The sequence below is a fragment of the Microchirus variegatus genome (assembly GCF_963457635.1).
Source record: "Microchirus variegatus genome assembly, chromosome: 9".
In the NCBI taxonomy this organism is placed as follows: domain Eukaryota; kingdom Metazoa; phylum Chordata; class Actinopteri; order Pleuronectiformes; family Soleidae; genus Microchirus; species Microchirus variegatus.
The window spans coordinates 24,280,372-24,307,954 of NC_139810.1; the positions used below are offsets into that span (position 1 = coordinate 24,280,372).

The following is a 27,583-nucleotide window of genomic DNA, read 5'->3' on the forward strand; positions in this document are numbered from 1 at the left end:
GGCCACACAAAAGCACTGGTGGAAGCAGATGGGGAAATAATATACAAGTAGTAGAGTTCTAAAGCAGACAAGAGGCACAGAGTGAAAGAGCTGAGTCAGTTACAGGTAGGTGGTGTTTCTTCACTTGAAGACGATGTTTGAAACATGAAGCTGCTCTGCTTTGTTTCTTTGAGCTTTGAAACAGAGAACCTTTGTGCTCCTTTGATCCTTTAATATCTGAAATGAAGCGTGCAAGAGCTACTGCTCTTTTTTCCTGCCCTCAGGCTGTGTCACAGGTTGTCTGACTGTGATCCCGAATGTCTTTTTTCTTCCTTTGTTGACTCTGATGCCGCTCTGGAAGAGAAAGCTTTGCATGGACTTGAGGAGTTTTACATGCTGCTTTGTTTGGAATCCAAACCTTGTGACTGAGGTGACTGTCTTGTGTGAAACACAGTCACTGTCATCCTTTCATACGCCACCGGAAAAAGTTGGGAAACTAAGAACAGGGAAGATTAATCGTTAATCGAGTACCAAATAAGGCAAAAGGGTGAAATTGTCTTTTCTGTTGCTTGTACATGACAACATGCTGGGAACTGCTGTTTTTTTTTTACTGTAATGCTTTATACCAAAGATGTGACAATTTAAAATGAACATTAGGTGGAACAAATCATTAATTAATTCCATGAGCCAATCCTCAATTAGTTCTTTTAATTAAGTGTTTTAATGTCAGAAAACTTCTAATCTGTGTTAAACTGATCGTAGGTACCATTTTTGTGATGCTTTGTAGTCTCAGCGATGACTTGGTTCACTGGTTCGTCTACGTTGTCTTTGTTTACTAGCAGGTGCTATAGGTCCGTCTGTTGAATCAAATCATAATTTGCCATTGTGTTCCTCGGGTGGTCATTTAAATGTTGTGCTGTGGATGAGGAACACAGGACGAGCAGGAAGTTGTTGTTCCACCACCTGTAGACAGAGGTGGAAAAAGTACTCAAATATTGTACTCAAGTAAAAGTACCAATACTTTGATGAAATATTACTCAAGTAGAAGTAAAGGTAGTCATCTGAAAATGTACTCCAGTAGAAGTAAAAAGTAGTTCATTTGAAATGTACTTTAAAGGGACACTGTGTAGTATTTATGGGTTTATATAACCCCAAAACCACTTTTTTATACATATTATGTGCTCCTGCATTGTCTAGTCGCTGTATAATAGTTTGTGTTTCATTTTCGTAGTGTTTCAAAAAGTCACGTAAAATAACATGGTCGCGGGCCGCTACTGCATTGCCACGACGCCATGTTTCTACGGGAGCCTGTATAGACAAACACGAGAGAACAAATCGAGCGTCGCTTTAAGGCCACATTATACTTCTCCGACTGCGTATGCGTTATCCGTCTGCGTCACCACGGAGACGCCTCGAGCGCAAGGTTGTTCTGCTTCAGGCTACAGTGAGCAATGGCGTCCGAGAAAGAAGGAGAGAGAAAGACTGTTGTTGTTGAAACAGTAGCCGTTTCTCACTTTTCTGTTTGACGGAACGCAGTTTTAAGATAATTTGAGGCGAGAAATTGGCCATTTAGAGTCTAAACATGTGCCTTGTGTGTTAAGATATGACGTATTTATAGTTTGGCAGCGACGTTGTCGGCGGGGATCAGCTCCGCCTCTGTGGACGCTCGGTGCTCCCTGTGAGCCGGCACAGAGCAGCTTAGCTCGGCCTGTCCTGAGGACCAATCGCAGCTCTTGCCGTCTCCGTTGTCCCTTGACGGAGTGACGGAGAGACGACGCAGAGTCTCTGAGTAACTTACGCAGAGCACTTTACGCAGAAGTATAAATTGGGCTTTACTTGTAGCGGGAGTCCCGCCTCCTCTCTCTCCGCTTCATCTGCTACGGCCGCGGTAGCTCGCCCTCTCCCTCGCCTCAGGAACCTCATCTGCTGACACGGAGAAAGACGACGAGGACGACATTTGACCGGCTGCGGATACCGTAGCGCTCAGGGAAGGGAGGGGGTGAGCAGAGGAGCAGTTCTTTGTTGTAAATTCCAGCCTTTCCTCTAGATGTCACTATAAACTACTTACTTCACCTTTAAGTAAAAGTTACTTAGTCACTTTTGCGTGGGGTGTGAGGGTGCGTCTCTGTACTTGTGTGACCTCGTCAGGACCAGCAACCTGGTCCTATGAGGAGAAACTCATTACTGAGGAACTGGTTTTAATTGTAAGATTTGACTTGTGGGTGAGGTTACAGTTGAGGTGTGGCCCCTTAACTGGTCCTAGTGAGGGTCAGGGTTTGTTGAGGCCGTTCAAAATAAATGGAAGTCGATGCAGAGTCCTGAGAAGAAGTGTGTGTGTTGTGAAAGCGTTCAAAGCAGTGTTTTTGCTGGGGAATGAGTCGTCATGTCTGCCGTTTGTCGCCCTCAGGCTCAGTTGGAGCAGAGTCACACAGCGAGCAGATGGTCAATGGCTGCGTGACGAGCTCTATTGACTTTCTGACTCACACACTGGGGCCGCTCTGTGCCGCCGGTGCAACGCGTTGTCTGGTTAAAATTTATTGATTTGCGCACGAGGTTTTCATCCGACATAAAAAGCCGAACTGACACCTTTTTCATCTAAAGCCCGTTTAACTACGCACACAAAGAGCCGAGTGTGACTTTAACTTAGCAGTGGGAGAGGGAGAAAGGGAGGAGGGGGAGGGAGGGGGGGGGGGTGTCATAAACATTTTTAATGCACAGGAAATGTGTGTTAGCTTCAGCCTGAGTTAAAGCTGCAACACTGCAACAGCAGCAGCACATGTTCTAATTTGCCTCATTTTTGTTTTTATTTGAATAAATATCTTCCCTTTTTTTGTGTGTGTGTCCCTCTCAGAGTCACGTTTGTGGGAAGCTGACGGGGCAGATCGATCGCTCGCTCACACACACACACACACGACAAACATGACCTCCATCGCTCCCTTCAGCCGCAGGCAGTGGGCGTCCCAGTCACTGAGGGTCACCGCCAAGGAGCTGTCCATCGTCTCGGCCCGCGGTCGAAACAACGCCATCGCAGAACGCTTCTCCAAGTAAGTCACTCCTCACCTCGTCTCTCTCTCTCTCTCTCTGTCTCTCTATCTATCTGCCTCTGACCAGAGCTTTAATAATTTACCAGCAGCCACTCAGCAGATCAGTCACTGTCTCCCTTTTCCTCATGTGGCACCTCACCCAGTTTTCTCCTCGTCTCCTGATAAGAAATGAGGTCACGGGCCTTGCAACACTGGCTCACCTCCCCAGCTGTAGGTCTCTTCTTTTATGTAAAAAAAAAAGTGTGCTTATCACACCATCAGCCAACCAACCAGTTACTCCACAATCTCTCTGTCACAGAATAAAACCGTGTTCAATTCTAGGTGGAAGCAAACCACCACCACCACCACCCTAACCCTTCCACCTCTAGCCGCTAAACACAGCGTATCAAGTTACTTATTTGTGAGGGTTATTTCATTTCCTCTCTGGACTTACTCCCTCTGACCACTAGGAGCTAATGCAGCTCTGTGTCTGTGGGTGAGTATTTAAAGTACTTTGTATTTTACTTGAATAAACCTGCACTTGTACTTGTTTCGCTAGGCTTTTTAGTGTTTCCTGAACTGATACTTTAAACAAGCGATATACATCTAACGTGACAAATATTCATATTATATACACATCTTTATACGCATTTATGGGAGGCTTTTTGTGGAGACGATAAAATACAATTCTCATATTCACAGCTTTGACTCAGAAAACGCCTTTAGTGAACTTAGTGTAAACTCCAAATCTAAATGCCAGACTTGCATTCCCTGGTCATCTTCATGTGTGACGATAAACGTATAAAAGTAAAGCTTCTGAACGACCGGATAAAATTGATTAACCTCTTAAATCCCCATTTATCGTGTGGTGATTCCTTTGCAGCTATAAAATACTGCAAAACAATGCACCTTGCCTAAAATACATATAAAATACTTATTTTAAGCCTAGGAAAACCAAACGTTTAATTAAACTCATACAAACATACTTGAGGTTAGCCAGATTCTGTCAATAAACCCTCCTAAATATCACATACTGCACCTTTAATCTGCTGTTAGTTGTGTATGTATATATATATATATATGTATGTATGTATGTAATATAAGTACTGGGGTATTTTTAATTTTTTTAAATAAAGAAGTTTTAAAATGGTCCAGATTGTGTATGAGTTTTGAAGCAGAAATGGACAACACATTAAATCCACTGTGTGGGCTGAAGGTTTTCCGTCCAGATTTACTGTAACGCATGAAATCATCTGATGATTTTCCTGTATGTGTGCGTGTGTGTGTGTGTGTGTGTGTGTGTGTGTGTGTGTTTTCATACTCACTGACGTTATTTTCCATCATTTACCATCTGTCCCACGACGTGTCTCTGTCCTCAGGTATCAGATGGCAGCAGAAGAGGGGAATGCAGAGAAGAAGAAAATGGTACGTGTCATGATTTTTTTATTTTTTTTTTTAGTGTGAAATACTATGTGTGACGGCGTGGTTTCAGAGACAAAAAATGTCATCTAAAGTTTTAAAAAATACAATAAAAATACTTCTATATGTGACATTCGGTCAGATGATTATCATGCTTGATTATCAAAGTAGTTGAAAATAAATGCTAATCAGGAATAAAAATTGCTTTCTTTTACAAGACTGCATCGTGTTCCGTTAATGTTTAAAGAGAGAAATCTAGGTTAAAAAGTACATGTAATCAGTAATTCCTCTTGGAAAGTGTGTGTGTGTGTGTGTGTGTGACACTGTCGCACACAAACAGCTGCTAGTTTTCCAGCCACACCTGTTGATTCTACAGGCAGCACTTTCAGGCTGGGTGGGATTATTTAACAAGCAGTGTCTACACACAAGGTGCGGCCTGAGGGTGTAAGACCCTATTCTTTTTTTTCTTTTTTCTTTTTTTTTTTTTAAATGGTTGGATGTTTAATTCTCCACATGGTCTGTAGAGATAAATGCAAAGGTCAGCAGAAGACTTTTCTGAGATTCTCTTTGCAGCCAGGTAGTTTTATTTCTGGATTATTTTATGTTATTATATTGAAAATTGTTGTTATTCTATCTGTTTAGTCTTCACGAACATAAAGGTTAATTTATAAAAGAATTTAAAAAATTTATGTTTTATTTTGCTGTCCGTCATCTGAAAACAGGCTCTGTCAAGCAATACTTGACCTGACTGAAGGGAGTGTTTGTGTGTATACACCAGCAGTGCATGGGCGGGCGGGGACAAGAAGCATTTATCCCATGAAACTGTACAACTAGCAGGTTTATTTTATTTTTTTGGAACAGTAGAATTCACTTCTGAAACATCCCGTGGGCACTTCTTTGTTTTCGTGATTTCATTCACACTGCACGTCTGTTTGCAGACATTTTGCTTTACTAGCGCAATGTTGCAGTTCCCCTCCATCTGTCTTAAAACAAAACACTTCCTGTGTCGCTGCACGATTCAACATCTAAATATACTGAGACGTATAGAGTCGTGTGGAGCTGATAGACTTGATCAGTAAGGCAAGTATATTGATATTAGCATTAGCACATTTGAACAAGGCATTTCAAAGCAATTACAGTATTTAAAGGTGCCATATGTAAGAATATGGCCAAAAATGGTTACTACATTGAAATTCAAAATACAGAGGTCTTTTAGCTTTCGTTTTCTGACGTAACTGGCAACCCGTGGTTGCGCCGCAGCTGAGACTCTACTGACTGCAATGATTGGTAGACGGCGGTAGGTGGCGCCACATGCCAAAACATGATTTCAAAACAAAAACGTGATTTGCAGTCTGCAAAAGATTTTTTTGAATGCAAATATTTTGTCTGTACTGTTGTTGTTGGTGAGTTCAGTTTGTTATATGAACATTATTCCTGAGTCTCTGTGACATATTAGGAGGATGTAATGGCCAGTTGTTTTAGATTTATTACATAATGCACCTTTAAGAGGTATAATAAAACATAATACAAATATTTAAATGTAAAAAAAACTAAATGTTGCCGTCACGGCTGAGGTGCAGCAGTGATAATGGTTTTAGTTCTGGTTTTGGGGACAGGGAGAGTAAACTCTGACCCACATGACCTTAGTGGTCTGGAGGGTTCATAGTGAGCCAATAGGTCAAGAATGTATTTTAGTCCTAAACCATTCAGTGCTTCATAGACTAACGGCATATAGACTAATGGCAGACAGGAAGTCCAAACTGGAGTCATGTGTTCTACCTTTTTGGTCTCATTGTATGAGTTACTGGGTTGAATTTAATGGACGTTTGTTTATATGTCATTGTAATGCAAGTACTTTCAGTTGTGACGTGTGCTTTAGAGACCATTGATTTGTCAAAATTAGGTTAACATAAATGAGTAGCTCTCCATTGTCCTTTTTTATTTTTTTATTTTTTTTTATTTTTAGCAGAACTTAAGAAGGTATTCCTTTGTTCCAGTCCCATAAACGAACATCTGATATCACAGCAGTCATGTCACTTTTATCAGCGGATAAGCGTTTGACCTGCTTCAGTTACTGTGTGCTTCTTTTGTTGCCCTCTCTCTTTCGCTTTCTCTCCCTTTTACCTTTTTTTTTTTTTTTGGACTAATTTCCTGGACTTCTTTTCCCTCTTTTCCCTCACTGACTGTCTCTGTTTCTGATTTTCTCTTCTCCTTCCCCGCCCCTCACCCCCCCCCCCCCCCCCGTTCCCTCCCCTCTTGTTTCCTTCCCTCTCCGTGTTGTAGGGGATGGGCTAGTTGCTTCATGCAGCTCTGATTCCCTTCTCAAGGCTCTCACATCTGGGACAGCTTGTAGCATTTCCAGCCGGCCAACAGACACACTCTGCAACACACGCAAACGCACACACACACACACACACGCGAACGCACAACGCCAACTGGACAGCCGGGTCATCCGCCTCACTCTCCCTCAGGTTTTTAACTCTCTACTTTTGAAAAGAAGTGTCTTCTTCTTTTGGCTTTGTCTTCCGTTTCCAGCAGATGAAGGTTTTTACAGTTGTGCATGCTGAGCAGCTAACAGCTCTTTGTCTTTTTTTTTTTTCTGCAGTTCTTGTCTTTTCTTCCTGTTGCATGGCTGGAGGGTGTTGTGACTTTGTTTAGAATAAAAAGGGAACTTTTTTTTTTAGTTGAAGTAGTGTGCCGCTGGAGCTGGATAGATTCTTTTGTGTGTGTGTGTTTTTTCTTTAAAGGTGTATCAGGTGGCACACGTCCAACTTTAACAGAACTCTCAGAGGAATGTGAAAGGCTCCATGTATGAGTCACTGCTCCATTAAGTCTAACAGTCATAGTTTTATTAAACTGAGATGATGACGACGTGAGATCATGGTTCATTTCTTCTGTGTGAGAAGACGTGTGACCACAACTGATCTGGTTTGATTCCCTGAACTAATAAAAAAAAAAAAAACTATTCATCATCTACTTTACTCTAATTTAAGTGGTGGTTGATTATGTTCAGATTTACACTGACGATCAGACTGAATGAGCAAATTACAGAGCTCACCCAAGTTCTGATGATTCAACTTTTGGGCTTACTTTTACATCTGTTCGAGAGTGTAGATCTTACATACAGTCATTGCAGTTATGTCTTTACAAATGCCTCAATGTGTCTCGATATTGATCAGAATAATTACAGGGATTTTTTTTTCTTTGTGAGCCGACAACTTGCTGAAACTTCTATTATATAACTTATATTCTTTTAATCGGAAGTTTAAGTTAATCCGTTCACCAGGAAGCAGCTTGACAAATCTGGAACTTTGCTACTTGTCATTATATTTGAACATAATTTCATCAGACACTGGTCCAGATTGGCGGTATTTCTGCAAATGGGACAGTTGGAATTTTTTTTTAACAATAACTACAATGCAGAATAATGCCAGGATCTAAGCCTGTCAGTCAGGAGTGGAGGACATTTTGAGTCTCTGTAATATTAATTAATCTCAAAATGAAATTGCAGCTTGAAATGATGCAAGCAGCATCTTTTGATTGCACTATGATCCTTACAGTAGTAGGAGAAATCTAAAAGTACATGTAATTCCACTTAAAGAACTTGTACTTCACACTATAAAAATGGTCGTCCAATGTCATCAGGCAATGCTCCGTGTTTTAAATCTCTGATGCAGGAAATCTTTAAAATGGAGCCTAACTTAACAAAATGTATGCTGCATTATATGTCAGAAATATCTCAGTGGTTCAGCCCCAGTTAATTCGATCTTTGTTTCCTTTAATCTGCAGGCTGCAGAACCTTTGCCTTCAACTCTGCGTACTGGAAATCTAAGTGTTTTAAAGAAACGCTGGGAACAACAACAACAACAACAACAACAGCAGCAGCAGCTGTCGTCCAGCCATACAGCTCAAACTCAGGAGACCATACCCACCCACCCTCAGACCCACTTCAGGCAAATCTCGGGCCTCAAACCCAGACCCAGGTCACTGATCAAGACCCAGAGTGAGTCGCTGGAATTCACCACTCTCTTGCGGGAGCAGGGCAGCAATCGAGAGACACAGGTTCACTCTGAGATCAGTGGATCCACCTCCAGTCAGCTCCAGGCAGCTCAGCCAGAGGACCGGACCAACATGGAGGCCAGCAGAGAACCAGAGGAGCTGGAGGGAGGAGCAGCAGCAGCAGCAGCAGCAGCTGAAGTGCCTGAATGCGAGAAACCAAGCGTTCCACTCAACAGCCTCAAGATGATGTTTGAGAAGGGAGAGAACCTGACCAACCAGGCAAGTCTTCTTCTTCTTTTTTTAGCCCCAAGTGTTAGTGTGTTTGTCTTCACTTTTCAAAGTTTGTAGTTGTGAAGAAAAGTTAATTGCACTTCTGAGGTATTTTTTATTTGATTATATTCATATTTGGTTTATTCCACAGTCATTTGATAGTTAGAGTAACTAATTATCTGATAACGCTTAACATCACAGTATGGCAATTATTTTTTTAATAGGGAAGTATTATTATGGTAATAGCATCTTATTTCTAATACAATTCCAGCTTGGTAGTAGAGTAGTAACAATATCAATAGTGTGGTAATAAGGAAGTGCTATAACATAAACGCTTCCTAAGTAATATCCATGTAATTAGAATGACTGCCACATTTTCCATTGCTATTAGCAAGCTATTACTTTGTAATTACCTTAGAAATGAGATGTATTGCCACATTATTTCATTCCTATTACAAATTACCCAATTGTTACTGTACGTTAAGTGTTACAGACGAAGATTTGACACTGAAAAAACTGCATCACAAATCAATCAAAAGTTTACATTAATTTGTAAAACTAAAAGACTGTAGGAGGATGCAAGTACAGTTTCCTGATAATAATTTCACTCATCACTTGCAAAATTGGCTTTCGTCACCCGTAACGATAACGGTTTGCGACTCTGCCATGTGCTGTACTTTGTCATCTACTTTCCTCTAAATTGTAACGTGATTTACAAAATTTGACGAGACCTGGAGCTTGTGATCGAGAGTGGCCATTCGATACATTCCTGTCTCGTGGTTGTCTTCAGAGTAGCCTGTAGCTTTAGTTCAACAGAGTCTGCCGTGTTTCTCGGTCGTGTTTCGACAGCAGCTGATAAACCAGCCTGAACATGTGTTTCATGTTGTGAAGAAGGAACTTCTTACAAAAAACAAGAATGATATCCTCCCTGTTCTAACATGGTCCGCTGAGGTTTGTTGCAATCTGCATTCCCACCATTAGATGTCACTAATTTTTACACAGTGGACCTTTAAAGGTGCATTATGCAATAAATCTAAAGCAACTGGCCATAAAATCCTCCTAATATGTCACAGAGACTCCGGAATAATGTTTATATAACAAACTGAACTCACCAACAACAACAGTACAGCCAAAATATTTGCATTAAAAAAATCTTTTGCAAACCGCAAATCATGTTTTGGCATGTGGCGCCACCTACTGCCGTCTACCAATCATTGCAGTCAGAGTCTCAGCTGCCGAGCAACCACGGGTTGCCAGTTACGTCAGAAAACGAAACCTAAAAGACCTCGGTATTTTGAATTTGAATGTACTTAACCGTTTTTTGGCCACATTCTTACATATGGCACCTTTAAGTAAAATCTTGAATCTTAGTCGTTTCAACGAAATGTTCATTTTAGAACATTATAGAAGGCAGATTAACTGCAGGACTGTTGTATTAAACGGCATCAGTTCTTCCTAACAAAGGTCAAAAATAAGAATTGAACAGATCATCCTTTATTTTGGGTGCATTTTGCCTGGATTCTGTAAGGACCCAACTGTCGTACAATGAGCCAAGATTAACGGTCCGGAGAATCGTTGGTTCCACAATTAGATTTATTTTAAGAGGAGATGTATAAAAAGAAAAGGGAGGAAAAAAGAAGACGACTCCTTGTTCTCAAAGTGGTCGGGAACTGTCATGCTGCAGTCACATGATGCAGCCTCACTTCACAATCCTTTATCTCATCACACACACACACACACACACACACACACACACACACACACACACACACACACACACACACACACAGAGTGTGAGCGCTCGCTCTCAGCTGACTTGCATCTCCCCTCAGAGAGCACCAATGACTGGAGGCCTCTGCTTCACGCTCCTCGGGGCAGCTAATTGTTTGTGGACCGTAAAGGTGGAGACGTTGAGCGTCCGGTCATGTATTTCCCCCTGAGGCGTGTGAAATGTAAAGTGCTCGTACTCGAGGTGTGACACGCTAACAACGACCACGCTGTGCTTCCTCCGCACAGAGCGCCCATTTATAACAGACGGGGAACATTACGAGCCATTATGAGGCTTTGAGGAGCATATTACATACTGATGTCACCCAGTTCTGTTGAGTCACAATGGGCTGGACGTGAGCTATTGTAGCCTTTGAAATCAATTCACTTCAGATGTTTGTATTTACTGTTGCTCTTGTATAATGAAGCTGTTGTCTAGTTTAGCATCGTTTAGCTCATTCGCTCACCTCACAGAGTGGGAGTGAAGTGTTGTTTTTGGTGGCTCTGTGTCCGTTTTTGTTTGTGCTTCTGCACTTGCCAATATGACCAACAGAGGCCGCCAGAGGCTTGTTTTGCGTGAATGGCGTAAAGTCTGCCATCTCTGATTGCCTTATTGTTTTGTTTTTTCTGCAGCAGCCGCTGTTTTAAATTACACGTCCAAAACAGCACAAGTACACAGGGTTAATAATACTAATACTAATATTTCCTAAAGAGACCAAAAATTGAGCCAAAACAGGAAATATTAGAGTTAAAGATATAATATGTAACATTTCTGCATGAAATTATCATAAAACGGCAAGTAGTGTAGTGTGCGTACATTACCTGATATCTTCTTCGTCCCTAGAACTTCCAGGACCTCTATGAGTGAGAAAGGAAGAAATCAACTTAGGCAGCTCTAGACTACGTGTGTTTTCTTCATTTTATTGCATGGATTTGTCACTAAAACCTGGCCCACACTACAGGATAATTTGCCAGATTTCAGGCCCCGATCTGGAACTTCTGACAATCACGGACGCATTTTTATGATCAGTCTTCACGATTTCAAATTGTAAGAAATAAACACATTTGATATTTATGACTGAACAGCGATTGGAGGGCGTGAGCAGAACCCTGAAATAACCAATGAGAGCGAGTTGACCACTTTTGTTTACAATCGTAACTTGTACAAGCCGAGTTGATTCCGTCTTCTCATCCGTGACTTCATCCACAGTTTTTTGTGTTTTTTCAGCACATGACACCTATTAACTGACGATGCGGACGAGTCCGCCTCCAAGTCATGTTAAATTAAAACGCAAGTTTCTGTGAGATCCCAGACCTAAAGTAGTTTGATTAATGCCAGGTGTGTGATCCTGCGTCTTGACTCCATCATCTAATCTGTGCTTTCTCCGGATTAAAAACGTGGATCTAACATTGACAGTCAATCTGTGGTCTCCCACATTTTTTTGTAAAATGATATGGCAGCGTTCTGTTCGTTTCTACGTCCACCGTTAGGCCAAAACGGGCAAATGATTGCATCTTGCAGGAGTAAATGCAGAAACAAACCTTGATTTTTAGTTTGTGTTTTTGGAATTTGTGAACTCACTCTTTGTTTTCCAGTCCACTAGTTCCTTAGTTAAACAGCCACTCCTGAAATGTTCCACTCGTCCATTACCATAAACGTTTCTTCTGATGAACAGGAATGTGCTGTCTTTTCTTTTCTGTGAAGTCTTCCAGACAAACAGGCTCAGACATTACCCACTGCCGCCAATCCTGCACTGATGGTGTTCACTATTTTCATAATAGTCAGTCAGAAAAATCCTATGAGAAAGCCTGGGCTATGTTTACTGTTTTTTTTTCAACCTCGGATAGTTTATGTTGAGATTTCAGGAGATCCAGTACAAACAAAGGATTGATTCCTCGCAAGAAAGAAACGTCATGTGGATCCAAAACACGATAATGTGCTGTTCTTGCACTTGTAAGCTCAGCTCTGGCCTCCTGTGTGGGTTTAGTTTTCTAAAAAGTCAGTGATTGCAGGAGTTTAGTGGGATTCGGGGTCATTGAGTGGAGTTTTCTTACCATAAGGAGGAGTTGTTTGAGGGAACCTTTGAGCGGTAATAAAATATCTATGACAGTTCTGCAGACTCTGTTTTTCAGGGACTTGCACAAAAGCCTCCACTGTCGAGCTGAGGCTGAGCCGTCTGCTTGTCTTTGTTGAGCCTCTTTCGATCCTCACAGGGCAGATGATGTAATGGTGGAGAACGGCTGGCTCATGACTGCAGACAGCTGATCTGACCGTCTCCCCTCAGGCTACGATGCTCTGTGTGGACGTATTGAATTAAAAAAAGGACATTAACGTAACTCCTTTGGGATCAATATTCTTAATCCGGCAGGTTATCGAGATCCAAGCTTTGTATCATCATTTGTAGCATTTTTACCATAAGGGTTAGGGTTAGGGTTACCTTTGTCCGTCTTGAATGAATAAATCTCAGTCAAAATTGCCAGAGGATATTCATTTTTGGGAACATTTTTATATTTTCACAGCACTTTTTGGTAAGGTGACATTTTCTGCTGCTAGGAACAAATTAATCAATTCTTTCTTTTTACATAATTAGGAGATTATTGTAACTTTTATTGTAATTTTGTTACTCGGGTTAACTTTTTATAATTGTAGTACATAAACACAGTGGAGTTGTGTTAACATACTGGCCATTAATGGGTTAAAATCTCTAAAATATAATTAAGATTTGATATGGATATTTCAGGCTGAAGTAGTTTTAAAAGACTGACTCATTTAAAGTGAGGTGAAAGGAGAAAAAACAACTTTTTTTACAGCAGTTTTTGGAAAGTTTACATTTTCTGCCTCTAGGAACAAATTAGTCGGGATATTAAAGGAACTTTTAAGGGTTAAAATGTATTTTACAGCAAACCACAATTAATACGGAGACCTGAAATATCTCTAAATGAATGGAAATCAAATCTGTCAATCAGAAGCAGCCCTAATATTAGTGTTCATTTATTATCTGATCTTAGGTGCAACTTTAAATGGTGTGAAATGTTTTCTATTTATTTCCATATAAATGACAATTTACTGGTTTCTTCAAATTTCCCTAAATGGATCAGTCATTAATTATTTAATTAACCCTTTAAGGTATGCGCCAAGAAAAAGCAAAAGAAATACAATTTCTTTGCATTTTTTATTATTTTATTTAATTTACTTATAACAATAACGACAATCAATATTATTTTTTTTTTTAATTAGACCCTACAGTATTTCAGATATAGGCTTCTACCAAACGGTTGAGACGTCTGTTCATAATAAATGATAATGAAGATAAACATTCAGAACAGGTCACATTAAGTGTTAGTGAGTTCCGCTTGTGTGGTCGACCAAATGGTTGAGTAGTACCTTAAAGGGTTGAAGACTGGAATTATTGATAATGACCGATATGCATGATACGTTTGGCCATATACTGTATATCCAGTATATTGTGCCCATTTTGGCTTCCCTGCACTCACACCCAAATGTCTACCATTGTCTAACAAAGACACAAGCCCCCCCCCCCCTCCCTCCATCCTTATCTAAATAATGGGCTTAACCATCCACTTCTCCTCCCTGTGATGGGGAAAACATGAGGCCGACTGAAATTAATGGATACTCTCCCCCCCAGACAACCCACTGCTCCCTCCCTAAACATAATCACACAGCCCAGCCCCACCTTTCCTCCTCCTCCTCCTTCCTGCACCAGCTGCTCCTCCACTATCCTCTACAGGCCCAAAAGACTCCACCCCACATACGCCTGCCGCTTTATTGTGAAGCTGGGGCACCGTGATACAAACACAAAACAAGAAGAGAAAAAAAAAAAAAAGCTCATAAACCACCCCACCCTTCTCTTTTTACCCGTCTGCAACGCCACGGCACACTTTGCTTCCCCTCTTCTCTTGTCATCATCCTCAACTTCATCCGGCCACACCTCCCTTTGAACAGCCCCCCCCCCCCCCGGGAACACCTGCTCCCTGTCGCCTCTTCCCCCTCCCCAAAATAAGAAAAAAAAAAAAAAGAACTCCCCCTCTGGAGACCCTTCCCTGCTCCTCTCCTCTGCTCAGTCTGCTCCTCTCTCTCTAAACTCCTGTTGTCTCCACTGGCCTTCACGTCCGTTTCTTTGGCTCGTCTGCGACTTATTTTTCTTCCTTTCCCACCAGGACGAGGTAACTATGATGTTTTCATTGACACAACCATGCGGTGCTTTTGCTGTGTTGGCCTGTGAACAGGCTCCTGCCTTGACTCGCTCTGTCTCAGTTGGTGTTCACCGTAGCTGAAAGAGGCCTTTTAGGACGACACAGCTGCAAAGGATCTGTAATGAAAACAGCTTCTCAGAGTCCATGGACTAACTTTTATCAGTGGCTCCTTTTTCTTTTCTTTTTCTTTTTTTTTCAGCCCTCAAATGTGTGGATTAACTGCTACAGTTAAACTTAGACATTTCCTGATTACAGTAAACTAAATATCTTTTATCGTTTGTGGACAGGGTGTCATCTTCTGGAGGTTTTGGGTAACACTAAATGATTAATGGAAAAAAAGAAAGTGAGTGAGTGATGGATAATAACCATTATTTGCTGCCCTACTTAGTATTCGACTGTTTTAAAAGAATTCATGCTCAGGATGTAGGCGCCTTCCTCCTCTGTCTTTGTTTTCAGTACTGTCTTGGTGACGTGTGTGTGTGTGTGTGTGTGTGTGTTTGTGGGTGGGGTCATGAGGGGAGGGGGGACTGTGAGTCAATCTGTCAGTCTGAACCGGAGCTTTAATGGTATCAGGACTCGTGGCAGATTCTTTGTCTCAGCCACTGAGCCACAGTCTGGCCTCGTATTCCTTGCTTTCTTGTTTACATCCAACTGACCCCCCCCCCCCACACACACACACCTCCCCCTCCCTGGTCTAATCCACCCTCAGGGATTGATAGATCCCTCATTATGATAATGAAGATGTTTGCTTTTTTTCGTTGTGACTTGTCTGTTATCACCCGGTACTTGGAGTATGAGCGTTCACTCATCACTCACTCATGTTATCGTGTGTGTGTGTGTATTATTTATTTATGATTGCATGATGTTATGTTTAACTCACTCCTGACTCCAGACCTGCCCCTCACGTGAGTTCATCCGTTCAACCCTGGCTCAAAATGATTCAACCAATAATAAAAGGTACAAAGTTAAGTTCAGGGCTGAAACAGTTGTATTTTAAAGTAGATATGTTTTAAGTAAAGCACAAACTGTTAAGAGTAAATCAATCAAACTTGGTAATAATGCATTTTTTTATTTTTTATTATTATTTATTGGGATTTAAATGGGATTTAAGGCCTTGATGTGGCACCTGTGGTGTACAAAACACTTTGGTCTGAACCTGTTACAGCTACATCTTTATCTCAAGTAACCGTTAATGCTGAGATTGACATCTACAGTCTCTGTGTTTGGAGTGATAATGGATGTTTGCAACTGGTTCGAGTCCAAAATGTGATGTTTCTGTTCTACTTATGAGGTACTTTTAGTTCTTTTTGTGGCACAGACCTGAAACCAGGCGATGCAGACCTGCTCAGGTGACCTACACCCTGTTGTAAGATGATGTTCCATCAAAAAATAATCTTGGAGACGTTATTTGAAGGCGGAAATCCTATATTGTCACTATAAAAAAGCATTGCTCTTAAGCCATTTAAAAATAATAATAATAATAAAAAATACTTTCAAGTACATTTTTTACTTTTACAACTGTAAAATTCTGATTTGGTGTAGTTTTACTTTATGTATTATTTATACTCATTTAATGAGAATCCGTCGATGATCTTAAAATTCTACCACTTTGATTTAAATTGCTTTAATGTACATTTTCCTCTTTTCAAAGTAAAGAAGAGAACACGGCAGATGTGGTTTAAAAGGCACCAGAGTATTGTTTTGCCATTCAAAACCATGTTTCCTAATGATAACACATGATTCACTGATGAGCATCGACTTGTCTGTCACTTGTGTAACACCTGCACTCCTTCAGTTGTGAAATCTTCCCCAGCTCTACCTGCTGAGGCCTGCAGACTCTGTTGATGCTCGGCAAGAAAACAACACAAGTCTAAAACAAATAGACACACGTGTCGTAATTGAATTGCCAAATCAGATCTACTGAACGGGCGAGTGACTCGCGGCTCTGGCAGAGTAAAGGCTGGACGGGTACAAGTGTCGGTTGCGTTGTCTGTACATGAATCTGTGACTTCACAACAGATACTAAAGATATGAGATGATACAATTCCTCTTTACAGCTGCTTTCCTCTTAATCACAAACCAACAGATGATCACATCGGCTTATTGTGCATTTAAAAATGTTGCCGTGACTTGTCCGGGCACGGCAGCAAATGCACTTTCCGCATCTTAAACCAACTTCATTTTGTGTGATTGTTTGTTCTTTTAGTTGTTGTTCTTCAGAGATTTAAAATATATATATATATGTACACTTTTTAAGTACATGGACAGAGGGTCTACAAAAAAACAACATGACGGTAAAATGATCAGTTTGTTTTCTGGCCAATGATTGTGGACAGACGGATGCTCGTCTGTCTCAGACTCTGTCTCTCTGAGCACATAAGGGGATTAAAGTTGTTTGGACTGGACACACACACACACACACACATACATACAACCCTTACTTTGTACATCCCTCTATGCTTTGATCATCGTGGTGAACACCAGTGCTTCCTCTCTGTTTGCTCCACTGTCTCAAACATGTGACAACCGTCTGTGTGTGTGTGTGTGTTCTTATGTGCATTTAATGTCTGTTTTGTTGCCTTGTTTGTGCTTATTTTCTCCACCAATAACAGTCAGTGTCTGTTATTTTTGTGTGCAGGTGTCCAGAGAGCAGACGAGCAGAGGAAACGCTGCTAACGCCGCCAGCATGGACCAGCTCCTCGGAGGTACGGCATGTTTTTACTCGACGTATCGGACACGTGTCTCGAGCAGTTCAAACTTTGCTCTGAAGGCACTTTATGTATAGTTAGAGTGGACCTGCTGTCTAACGTGGACCAGATTAAATTATACGAGAGACGTAATGCAATATCAGTCGATACTTTTTCTTCAAAGCTTCTCCTGTCAGCATGATCAATACGTGTATATAAAGTGGAAGGAGGTGCTGACTGTGATGTATCCAGTTTTCATGGCTTCTTTCTCGCGATCAAAAAAAAGCTTGTGATAAACACACAGAGTTCTCCTGATGCTTTCAAACTAATTCATTAATGAACTCAAGTATTTAGCAGCTTAAGAGGCAGAGCTCAACGACTGAATGCTGGATGTAGATTAATGTTAATGCTAATGTTGTTGCTGTTTGACCGCCGGTTGTTGGGCAGATTCACCAACTTTAAAATGTGATTATGTAAATCATCTTCTATATTTATAACACTTAATTTAAAGCAGGGACACATGCTTGATTCTTGCAAGAATAACTTGAGACTTATAGTACTTGAGACCTGAAGGCTAAGACTTGAGACTTGTGACTTGAAGGTGAAGACTTGACTTCCTTGAGACTTGAAGGTGAAGACTAGACTTGAAGGTTAAGACTTGAGACTTGATTGAGACTTGAAGGTGAAGACTTGACTTCCTTGAGACTTGAAGGTGAAGACGAGACTTGAAGGTTAAGACTTGAGACTTGATTGAGACTTGAAGGTGAAGACGAGACTTGAAGGTTAAGACTTGAGACTTGAAGGTTAAGACGAGACTTGAAGGTTAAGACTTGAGACTTGCTTGAGACCTGAAGGTGAAGACTTGACTTCCTTGAGACTTGAAGGTGAAGACGAGACTTGAAGGTGAATACTTGAGACTTGATTGAGACTTGAAGGTGAAGACTTGACTTCCTTGAGACTTGAAGGTGAAGACGAGACTTGAAGGTTAAGACTTGAGACTTGATTGAGACTTGAAGGTGAAGACTTGACTTCCTTGAGACTTGAAGGTGAAGACGAGACTTGAAGGTGAATACTTGAGACTTCCTTGAGACTTGAAGGTGAAGACTAGACTTGAAGGTTAAGACTTGAGACTTGATTGAGACCTGAAGGTGAAGACTTGAGACTTGAAGGTGAAGACGAGACTTGAAGGTTAAGACTTGAGACTTGATTGAGACTTGAAGGTGAAGACGAGACTTGAAGGTTAAGACTTGAGACTTGAAGGTTAAGACGAGACTTGAAGGTTAAGACTTGAGACTTGCTTGAGACTTGAAGGTGAAGTCGAGACTTGAAGGTTAAGACTTGAGACTTGATTGAGACCTGAAGGTGAAGACTTGAGACTTGAAGGTGAAGACGAGACTTGAAGGTTAAGACTTGAGACTTGATTGAGACTTGAAGGTTAAGACTTGAGACTTGATTGAGACTTGAAGGTGAAGACGAGACTTGAAGGTTAAGACTTGAGACTTGAAGGTTAAGACGAGACTTGAAGGTTAAGACTTGAGACTTGCTTGAGACTTGAAGGTGAAGTCGAGACTTGAAGGTTAAGACTTGAGACTTGATTGAGACCTGAAGGTGAAGACTTGAGACTTGAAGGTGAAGACGAGACTTGAAGGTTAAGACTTGAGACTTGAAGGTTAAGACTTGAGACTTGGTTGAGACTTGAAGGTGAAGACAAGACCTGAAGGTGAAGACTTGAGACTTGATTGAGACTTGAAGGTGAAGGCGAGACTTGAAGGTTAAGACTTGAGACTTGATTGAGACTTGAAGGTGAAGACTTGAGACTTGCTTGAGACACGAAGGCTAAGAGATTGAGACTTTGAGTCATGTGATTATTATAAGTCCAGTTTTTGGTCTCCACCATCAATGAAGAGAAATATGTGGCTCCTTAAATGCACCACAGTGTTTAATAGCTGTTTTTGGATACAGTGGAGTCACAAAAATCCAAACAATAAGCTGAGAGACACTAAAAACGGCCTGTGGAGATAAAGTGACTTGAAGAGGAATCTGACGATGAACAACACCCTCTACATACAGCACAGGTTCACTCCTTTCATCCATTTAAACTGCTAAAATATTCATTAGAGCTTCTTTAAGAACAACCATCATCACTTGTATCTACGGGTGTATTAGGAAATGCTGTATTTGTCAAATGATGAGCTCAGATTCATTAATCCTCGACTACGTAAACACGTCTGCACGTCCGGCATTGTTCTCTCATCCCAGACAATGTCCTCCAAAACAAAATGTCCAGCTTTCCTCTGGATGGATTACATCCTTCCCAGGAAAATGAACAGGCTCAGAAGTGACGACACGGGCCGCAGTGAATCCATCATGATAAGCAGACGGAGGAAGCGCAGGAAGAGACAAACTGCTGTTTCCCTTCACTCTGCACACGACTCCTGACCTCATGTTCCCGTCCACAGCCCGCATGACTAACCAGCGACTGCCTGCACTCCGTCTGAACTGGAGTGGGTGGTAGAAAAATTAATAAATCCTGAACAGGAATGGTGTCGTCTTGTGACAAAGAATTTACCAGATGTTCCCGTCAATGAACGCAATAAATATAAACGCTGTAAAAGTGAATTAGTGTTGAAGGGTTACAATGGACAGCTGAGAAAAGGGTATATGTAAAAATACTGCATCAGAGTGTACTTGACAAAATTTGATTGGACTCATTTTAAAATTTTGTGTATCTGTGTGTTTTTATATCAGATGGAAGTCTCGCAGACTCCACTCCTCTCCGGGACCGGATGGCCCTCTACCAAGCAGCAATCTCCAAACAGGATGTCAGCGTAAGCATTCTTAATTATTTAAATGCACAGTATGTAGTTTTTGCTGCTAGGGGCCTCTCTTTCAATCAAAACAATAGTTTGACGTTTGCTGTCCGCCGGGGGGGGGGGTTGTGGATTACAGAATCACATGGATTTAAAGTGTTGGAAACACTTAGGCTGCTGTAAGTGCACTACTCTGAACATTGCTGCAATGCTGCACAAATGTAACATACTATATCTTTAAATGTCTTCATTGTACATCTGACCGTGGAGAGACAACAGGAAATGAAGGGTGAATGAAATGCACTCGCTGAACACGGACGGGAAGTGTGTGAGGCAACTTGCCCCCTAGTTTTTACTGGAGAGCGGACGGTGATTTTGATCAATACAGAGATTATGATTATTTGTTCGGAACTGGGACAAAACGGTTCATTCTTGTCAAAGGAGCGGTAACTAAGAAATGTATTGTATTAAGTCATAAAAATTTTCCACCATACAGTTCTGGCACTACTCGGCATGGCTTGACTATTTGGTTTCATTTGCTTTTCAATAAGTGACAGTACCTTCCAAACAAGCTGAGCCGATACTAAAATATGACGTCGACAGACTGCCGGCCACTGATTGGTCAGATAGTTTTGTCACTGGAGGAGTCATGAGCGCGACGTTCGACACAGGAACCAAACCGAACAACTGTTGATCAGTTAAAAAGACTTACAAATCCTAAAAAACATGCGCTAATCTCCAAGATTTAGCAAATATTTCTAAAATCTCAATATTTTTAGAAAGGAGGAGTATTTAGAGACAGCACTGCTGAAAGTATTTCAACTCAGCGACTCGAGGGGTAAAGTGGGAGGAGGGAGGACAACGCTTTGCAATATTTCTCCTTTGGATGGATTGCAGTACCCTTTTTAAACTCTAGTTGCACGTCTTGCATACAGCCCCTTTAATGTGTTAACCTGGGCATTGACCTCAGGGTGTCAAACCTCTCTGCTATAGTTTTATAAAAAAAAAACTATTTAGAAGACACGTGTCGCGAAGGAAAACACACGAGCTGTGACCATGGAAACAAACTCTTCACAAGTTCTTCAGCTGTGAGAATCGCTGCACATCTTCTGTGGCCCTGGAAGGGTTTTAAAGATAAAAAGGCTTCAAATAATGTCATCACATTGCATTATGGGATTTCTAGGATCCAGATTTGTTTGCATCTTTGATCCATTCAGGGGAATAAACGTCAGGAGGACGCTTCAGTTTGGGCTGTTGTTGTTTAATGACGTTTTTGCCTCCTGGAGTCCTGTTTTATCTTAGGATACAACGCTTTGTCCACATTCAACCTGCTACCTGAGGACGGATTTCCTCATTACATCACATCTGTCTTGCACTAAAGCGTTCAAGGTGACTGCTCTGTGCTTTAGAGTCAGTTTGGTTGATTGGATTTAACCAAGAGTGAGGGCGGCCAAGACGCGGCTCATCAGCCTGATCTAAGCAGAGGGAGACGTCAAAGACGGCTCACGCAGTCATTTTAAAGGCTGGACGTTTTGTCCTGTAAGACGAGGACGGACACTGTTGGCGAAGGTGTTTTTTTTTAAATTATATTTTGTCCCGTAACATCACGTCTCTGTGTTTTCTCTGTCTCTCCAGAATGATCAGCTGGACAGTTTCAGTGGGAAACAGAAGGAGAACGTCCCGCCGTTCGATCTGGACATGGTGAGGAGTCAGACGTCACCTAAACTGTTCTTAAATACGTTTCACAGCCTGACGCCACAATACGTTCAGAGATTTAATTAATGACTCTAATATCTAATCTCTGTTTTCATGTTGCAGAGTCCTGAGTCGGACCCAAACGGCAGGAAAGGTTTTACAACAGAGAGTAACGGTAACTTACTGTCATTATCTTCTTATGATTCCATGATGGGAGTTCTCTCCTGAAATGAGAATGTATCATTAGTGTGCATGTTTAGTTGGAAAAACCTAATTTGTGGTTAAATCCAAGTACCAAGGTTTAAGTTTATAAGCAAACTTTTTTGTTACTTTGTTATTACAGAATGCTAATGACATGGTAATTGTGTGGTAATAACTCTGTTAAAGGGAAGTATTATTATGGTAATACCATCTTATTTTGTTAATCACCAAATATTAGCTTGGAAATTACAATGGAATAGGCAGAGGTGGAAAGTAACGAAATACATTTACTCAAGTTACTGTATTGAATACTTTCCTTGTGTATTTTGTATTTTTTAAGTATAATTTAAAATCAGGATGTTGTGTTTTACTTGAGTACGTATTGACTCAAGTATTGTACTTAGTTACTTTAAAAATCCTATCCGTTACTGAGTAAAAATACAAATTCAGCACAATAAAGACCTTCAGGGGGAAAATATACACCAGAACCAGACGAATGATGATGTGATTAGCACCAGATGACTACTTTTACTTCTACTTGAGTAATATTTCATCAAAGTATTGGTACTTTTACCACCTCTGGGAATAGGTATATGATGTTTGAGGATGAATTTCAACTTCTGATTCCTAAAAAAAATGAATGTGAATGTATTACACTGATTGTAACCTATAGTAATTCTTATTACCAAACTATTTCCTGGATATTATTTTGGAAATAACATAATACTGTAATATTATCGCCTTACCATTAGCACACTCCAGCCATTGTATTACCAAACAAATAAGATGGTATTACCATAAAAGTACCTAGAGAAGGAATCATATTTATTTCTAAACTTCATCCAGGGATAAAAAGTACTCTTGAAAGTTTCTATCCTCGTACATAAGCATATATAACATGAGTGCAGCTCCCTCTAGTGTTCAGAGCATGTCACTGCTGCTTCTAATCCTGGTCACTGTGTGTTATCTGACAGGCTCTGGTCCTGGCACGCCAGCGTACTCTAATCAGAAAGACTCACCTCAGGCTAAGACTCCTAAAGTAAGTCTGCACATGATCCCTTTACTTCACTCACACGTTAATGTTAATGTTTCACACAATTAACCTGTTTTCTTTTCTTGCTTGAAGGGCTTCCGGCCGCCTGCGAGGGAGACCTGCGTGTCCTGTCTGAAGACCGTTTATCCCCTGGAGAGGCTGGTGGCCAACCAGCACGTTTACCACAGCACCTGCTTCCGCTGCTCACACTGCAACACCAAACTCAGGTGAGAGGAGGACGCGAATCTTATCGTCAGGAAAAATGTTGTGGTTTGTATCTTGTACTTTCTTAACCTTGTTTTTGTCTGATTTTTGTCTTGTTTAAAATGCGCACCATGAATAAACTTGACTCGACAGTGGGCAGCTAAGTCTAAATTAAACTTAGTTTAACAAATCGGGTAAATAATTTACGAGAGACTCCTTTGTTGCCTGAGGAGATTCTTCTCCGATCAAATCAGGTTTCAAAAACCATTTCACCCTCTGGGACAAAGGCAGTCGCCATAAGAAACAAATCTCTCTTTCGTCGGCTCAAGCCAGGAGCAGGAATTAATAAATTAACGTCCAATTAACCCTGTTTTTTTTGTTTTTTTTAGGAAGCATACAAGCAAAACCTTAATTGACAAATTCCAATTTTCCAGCTCTCAGATGGTGTTTCTCTGCTGCTACGTATCATAGCAGCTTATCCTTATGTCTTGTTTAAAACATATAACATTTACGCTGCGGTGCACAGTCTGGAAAAGTTAGCAGTAAAAAACAAAAAGAGCAACCGATACATACCACAACATGTAAGTGGAGAAAGGGCAGCCTTGTTGACATCGACTGCATACGTCTGAATCACCTGTGAGGAAATACTATAGTCGTGTTAGTTGGCAACAGGTAAACCAGCAGAGTATTCCAGTCCAAATTAAATGTCTGGCAATATTTCACAGTATTGCACAGGCTACAGACTCTGGCTTTTCTCCAGACGACTTGTTTTATTTAGCGCCTCGTCATATCCTGACAGCCATCGACAAATTAAGTGTTTCAGAAACAAATTATGGACTCCGGCTTTATTGGAATAGATTAAAGTCTTAATGACAACTGTAACAGATGTTATGTAGTGTTCTACATCTGAAAAATAACGCCGTGCGTGTTCAGTGGTCTAAAATGTCTCCTTATTTTCTATCCCTCGCCCAGTTTGGCAAACTACGCCTCCCTGCACAACAACGTCTACTGCAAGCCACACTTCTGCCAGCTCTTCAAAGCCAAGGGCAACTACGACGAGGGTTTCGGCCACCGGCCCCACAAGGAGCTGTGGGAGAGCAAAGGCGAATGCGGCGAGACCTCGCCACAGTCCAACGCTCAGACCCAGAGCCCCGCTCCGGCCTCGGACCTGGAAAGCTCCAGTGTGGAAGACTCTCCACTGGCTAAAGTCAACGTACTGATGGCCACAATGGAGGCTCTAGGACAGGAATCGGAGAAAGCCGAGAGACCCACTGAAACCCGCCGACTGAAGATCTCCTGGCCCCCACGCACAGAGTCGGAGGACGGTGGCAGTGGAGCCACGACGACCACGGATGGGATCTCTCCTGGTAAACCCATCAAAGCCAAGTGGCCTCCGGAGGAAGACTCCCCCTCTCCATCCAACGACGACCACGACAAAGAAATGTCCTGCCTGCGCCGGACCTCCTCCCTGAAGGAGCGCAGCATGCCCTTCACTCTGGCAGCGCAAACCAGAGACGACCCAGCTCACGAGGCCAGGAAACGGAGTCCAACTCCTCCTGTGGACGAACAGCAACTCAGCCCTGAGCCGCCCGGCATGGAGCTGCAGCACAGCGACAGCCAAACTCCCACTGAGGACAGCTGTGTGGACGTCCACACCAGCTCGGGAGAGGAAGAACAGGAGGGAGAGGCGAAGAGCGAAGACATGACGGATCTCCGTGTCCCGCGGGAGGACGAAGACGTTCTGGGAGGAAAAACTGAGCAGGAGGAGGAGGAGGAGGAGGAGATGGAGGAAGAAGATGGAGGCGTGTTGGAGGAGATGCCAACAGAGCCCACAGCCATTTCATCTCCTGAGCCCGAGGTGGAAGCCTGCCACTCGTCCCAGGATGTGGGATTCTGGGACAGTGAGGAAGTGGATGACAAAGAGGAGCAGGAGCAGCAGCAAGAGGAGCAGCAGCAGCAGCAGCAGCAGGAGGAGGAGGAGGATGTGCTGACGGTGGAGGAGATGATTAAACGAAACCGATGCTACGAGGAGGAAGAGGAGGAAGAGGATGTGTAAAGTGAATGATCTGCTCTTGGCCAACAAAGCTGACAGCCATGAACACTTTTTTGCCATTCCTTCATGTTTAGAACATTTTCTACTTCTCTTCTTGAAAGTTGCTGCAGTGTCTAGTGTGAACTCTGAGCTCTTTCTTGTGCCTCTGTGAGTAGTTTTCCCGAGCATTTGAAACCATTCCTACTACAGTTTTTTCAAAACGGACAAATTGTTCCACTCTGATATCATTTGTTTAAAAAAAAAAAAAAGTAGAATATTTAAAATTCTGCCCTGTGTGATGAATATTTTTCCAACAGAAATGTCCGAACCTGTTCTAAACACCAGCGACACGGTCTTATTTCGCCAAGATGTGACAAACTCTCGTCATTAAAAAATAACGGATTTGCATTTGAAAGAAATGCTTAACACTACTCCACTCTGTTACTATTTTTTATCAGTACTGGGTTTGATGGGATACGATTTCTGTAGATAACAAATCTGTCACTGCATTTTCAGTTGCCATGGGGGAAAAAAAACAAAACTGTTTGCATTTTGACAACTTGTAACTGGATCTGAAAAATGTTTTTAAAACCAGGGACCAAATATCTTAAACTGCTACTGTTTAAATAAATTGTTATATACTAAATATGTTGTCAGTGTTATGACTTTATTAGAAATGTGTCTTTGGCTTCACAGGCTAATTTTAGTATCCATCCATGTAAATCATGTTTACATTAAAGGTCCCATATTATGCTTAATCAACTTTTTTAATCATTTAAATCCTTATATTTGGGACTCTGGAGGCTCTATTAGTTGACAAAAGGGTGAAAATGATGATTCACTTATGTTTTTGTGGTCCTCCTCAGTCTTAGTACAGGAGATAAAACACAGGATGTTGACTTTCGCTCTCACTGGGACGTCACAACGCGCTAAATTCATGGAATTGTTGTCTCGTGGAGCTCCGCTTTGTACCTAAAACACGGGAGAGTGCTGGCGAGGGCAACGGCATCTGAAAACCTGAAGTCCGCAAAAAGTTATATTCTTGGCTCCACAGCGCAGCACAGAGTTCTACACAAACTTGCAGCCTCGGAGGATTCATTTGTCCAGTGGATACATGTTATATATGATGGCAATGTGCCTGCTAGAGCCTGCAAATGATCACTTTTCCAAATGCGAACTACTGTAAGCTCCCAGTACCTCTGTGGCTGATGTCATTTCACTTTTTTTTTAAGGTGGACCTAAAGAGATACTACTAAACGGAGCGTTCTGAACAGGGCTGTTGTGGCCGTCGTGCTTCATTCTTATGGTATTTTGACCCTACAGCACCTTCCTGAGGGCAATTTAATTATTGCTCCTGTGCTCGATATATAAACGTCCCGGCTGATTCTGCCGTCTACCAGTGATTTTACTGGCCACATTCACATTTCAGTTTTTCGTTTCGTTTCGCATACCATGTGCACATAATGAAAATTCAACACTTTCAACAAGGCCACAACTGGCATTCAGGTATTCTGTCTTAAATTAAATGAAGCTTATGTCATGAAATAAAAAACAATTCTTTGTTGACTGTGAAACCTTGAGAACAATTAAACCATTGGTTCCCAAAGTGCGGCCCGGGGGCCAATGGCGGCCCACAGAAACATTTCTGGCGGCCCGCAATGAATTACAGTTGATAGTTTTAATCCAGGAGGTACTAAGCTTGTGAAATGTTTATTGGACATTACTGGATACAGACCAATAAGTGTAAACTGTACAACTGCAATCTGAAAATTATTATAAATGGGATTTCTTTCTGTTTTTTTTTCCTTTGGCGGCCCTCAGTCCAAAGTTGGGTCCCTAAATTGGCCCTCAGATATCAAAACTTTGAGAACCCCTGAATTAAACATTCCTAAATATGTCAAATCCTGAACCACTTCAATGAAAAAGCCACAATTCTCACATTAACAACACAAGCATTCACTTCAAGATGGCTTTGATTGACAGTCCTGCGAGGATTAAAATACTGCTGTGAGGATAAAAAATTCAGCTGATTTAAACCTTTGGCTCATCTGGGGCAGTCGTATTTGTTTCATTCCACAAGTCAAACTAAGTATTTCACTTTTAGAACTTTTTTTTTCAGAACATTTGAGTTCAGCCGTCATTAACACCACTTGAAAGTCGACATAAATGCCTGAAACCACACACCATGCTCAGATCTGTGTGAACTTTTGTACATTTGAAAAATCAAACCATATTTCACAACAATCACA

At 41.5% G+C, this 27,583-nt stretch overlaps 1 protein-coding gene across 1 annotated transcript; it reads left to right on the forward strand.

Annotated features, from left to right (window-relative positions):
* Positions 1-25,949, forward strand: lima1a (LIM domain and actin binding 1a). The gene is made up of 11 exons (XM_083894923.1): positions 1-105; positions 2,831-3,023; positions 4,382-4,427; positions 8,211-8,699; positions 17,311-17,377; positions 20,108-20,187; positions 21,805-21,870; positions 21,988-22,039; positions 23,040-23,104; positions 23,192-23,325; positions 24,275-25,949. The coding sequence occupies exons 2-11, from the start codon at positions 2,899-2,901 to the stop codon at positions 25,356-25,358; spliced, it is 2,208 nt and encodes a 735-aa protein (XP_083751049.1). The 5' UTR covers positions 1-105; positions 2,831-2,898; the 3' UTR covers positions 25,359-25,949.
* Positions 25,950-27,583: the final 1,634 nt, after the last annotated feature.

Excerpts from the sequence above, each read along its gene's own strand:
- lima1a (XM_083894923.1), top strand. The coding sequence starts at position 2,899 with ATGACCTCCATCGCTCCCTTCAGCCGCAGGCAGTGGGCGTCCCAGTCA. Across the intron at positions 20,188-21,804 it reads TCTCCAAACAGGATGTCAGC|AATGATCAGCTGGACAGTTT; the intron begins GTAAGCATTCTT and ends CTGTCTCTCCAG. Across the intron at positions 21,871-21,987 it reads CGCCGTTCGATCTGGACATG|AGTCCTGAGTCGGACCCAAA; the intron begins GTGAGGAGTCAG and ends TTCATGTTGCAG.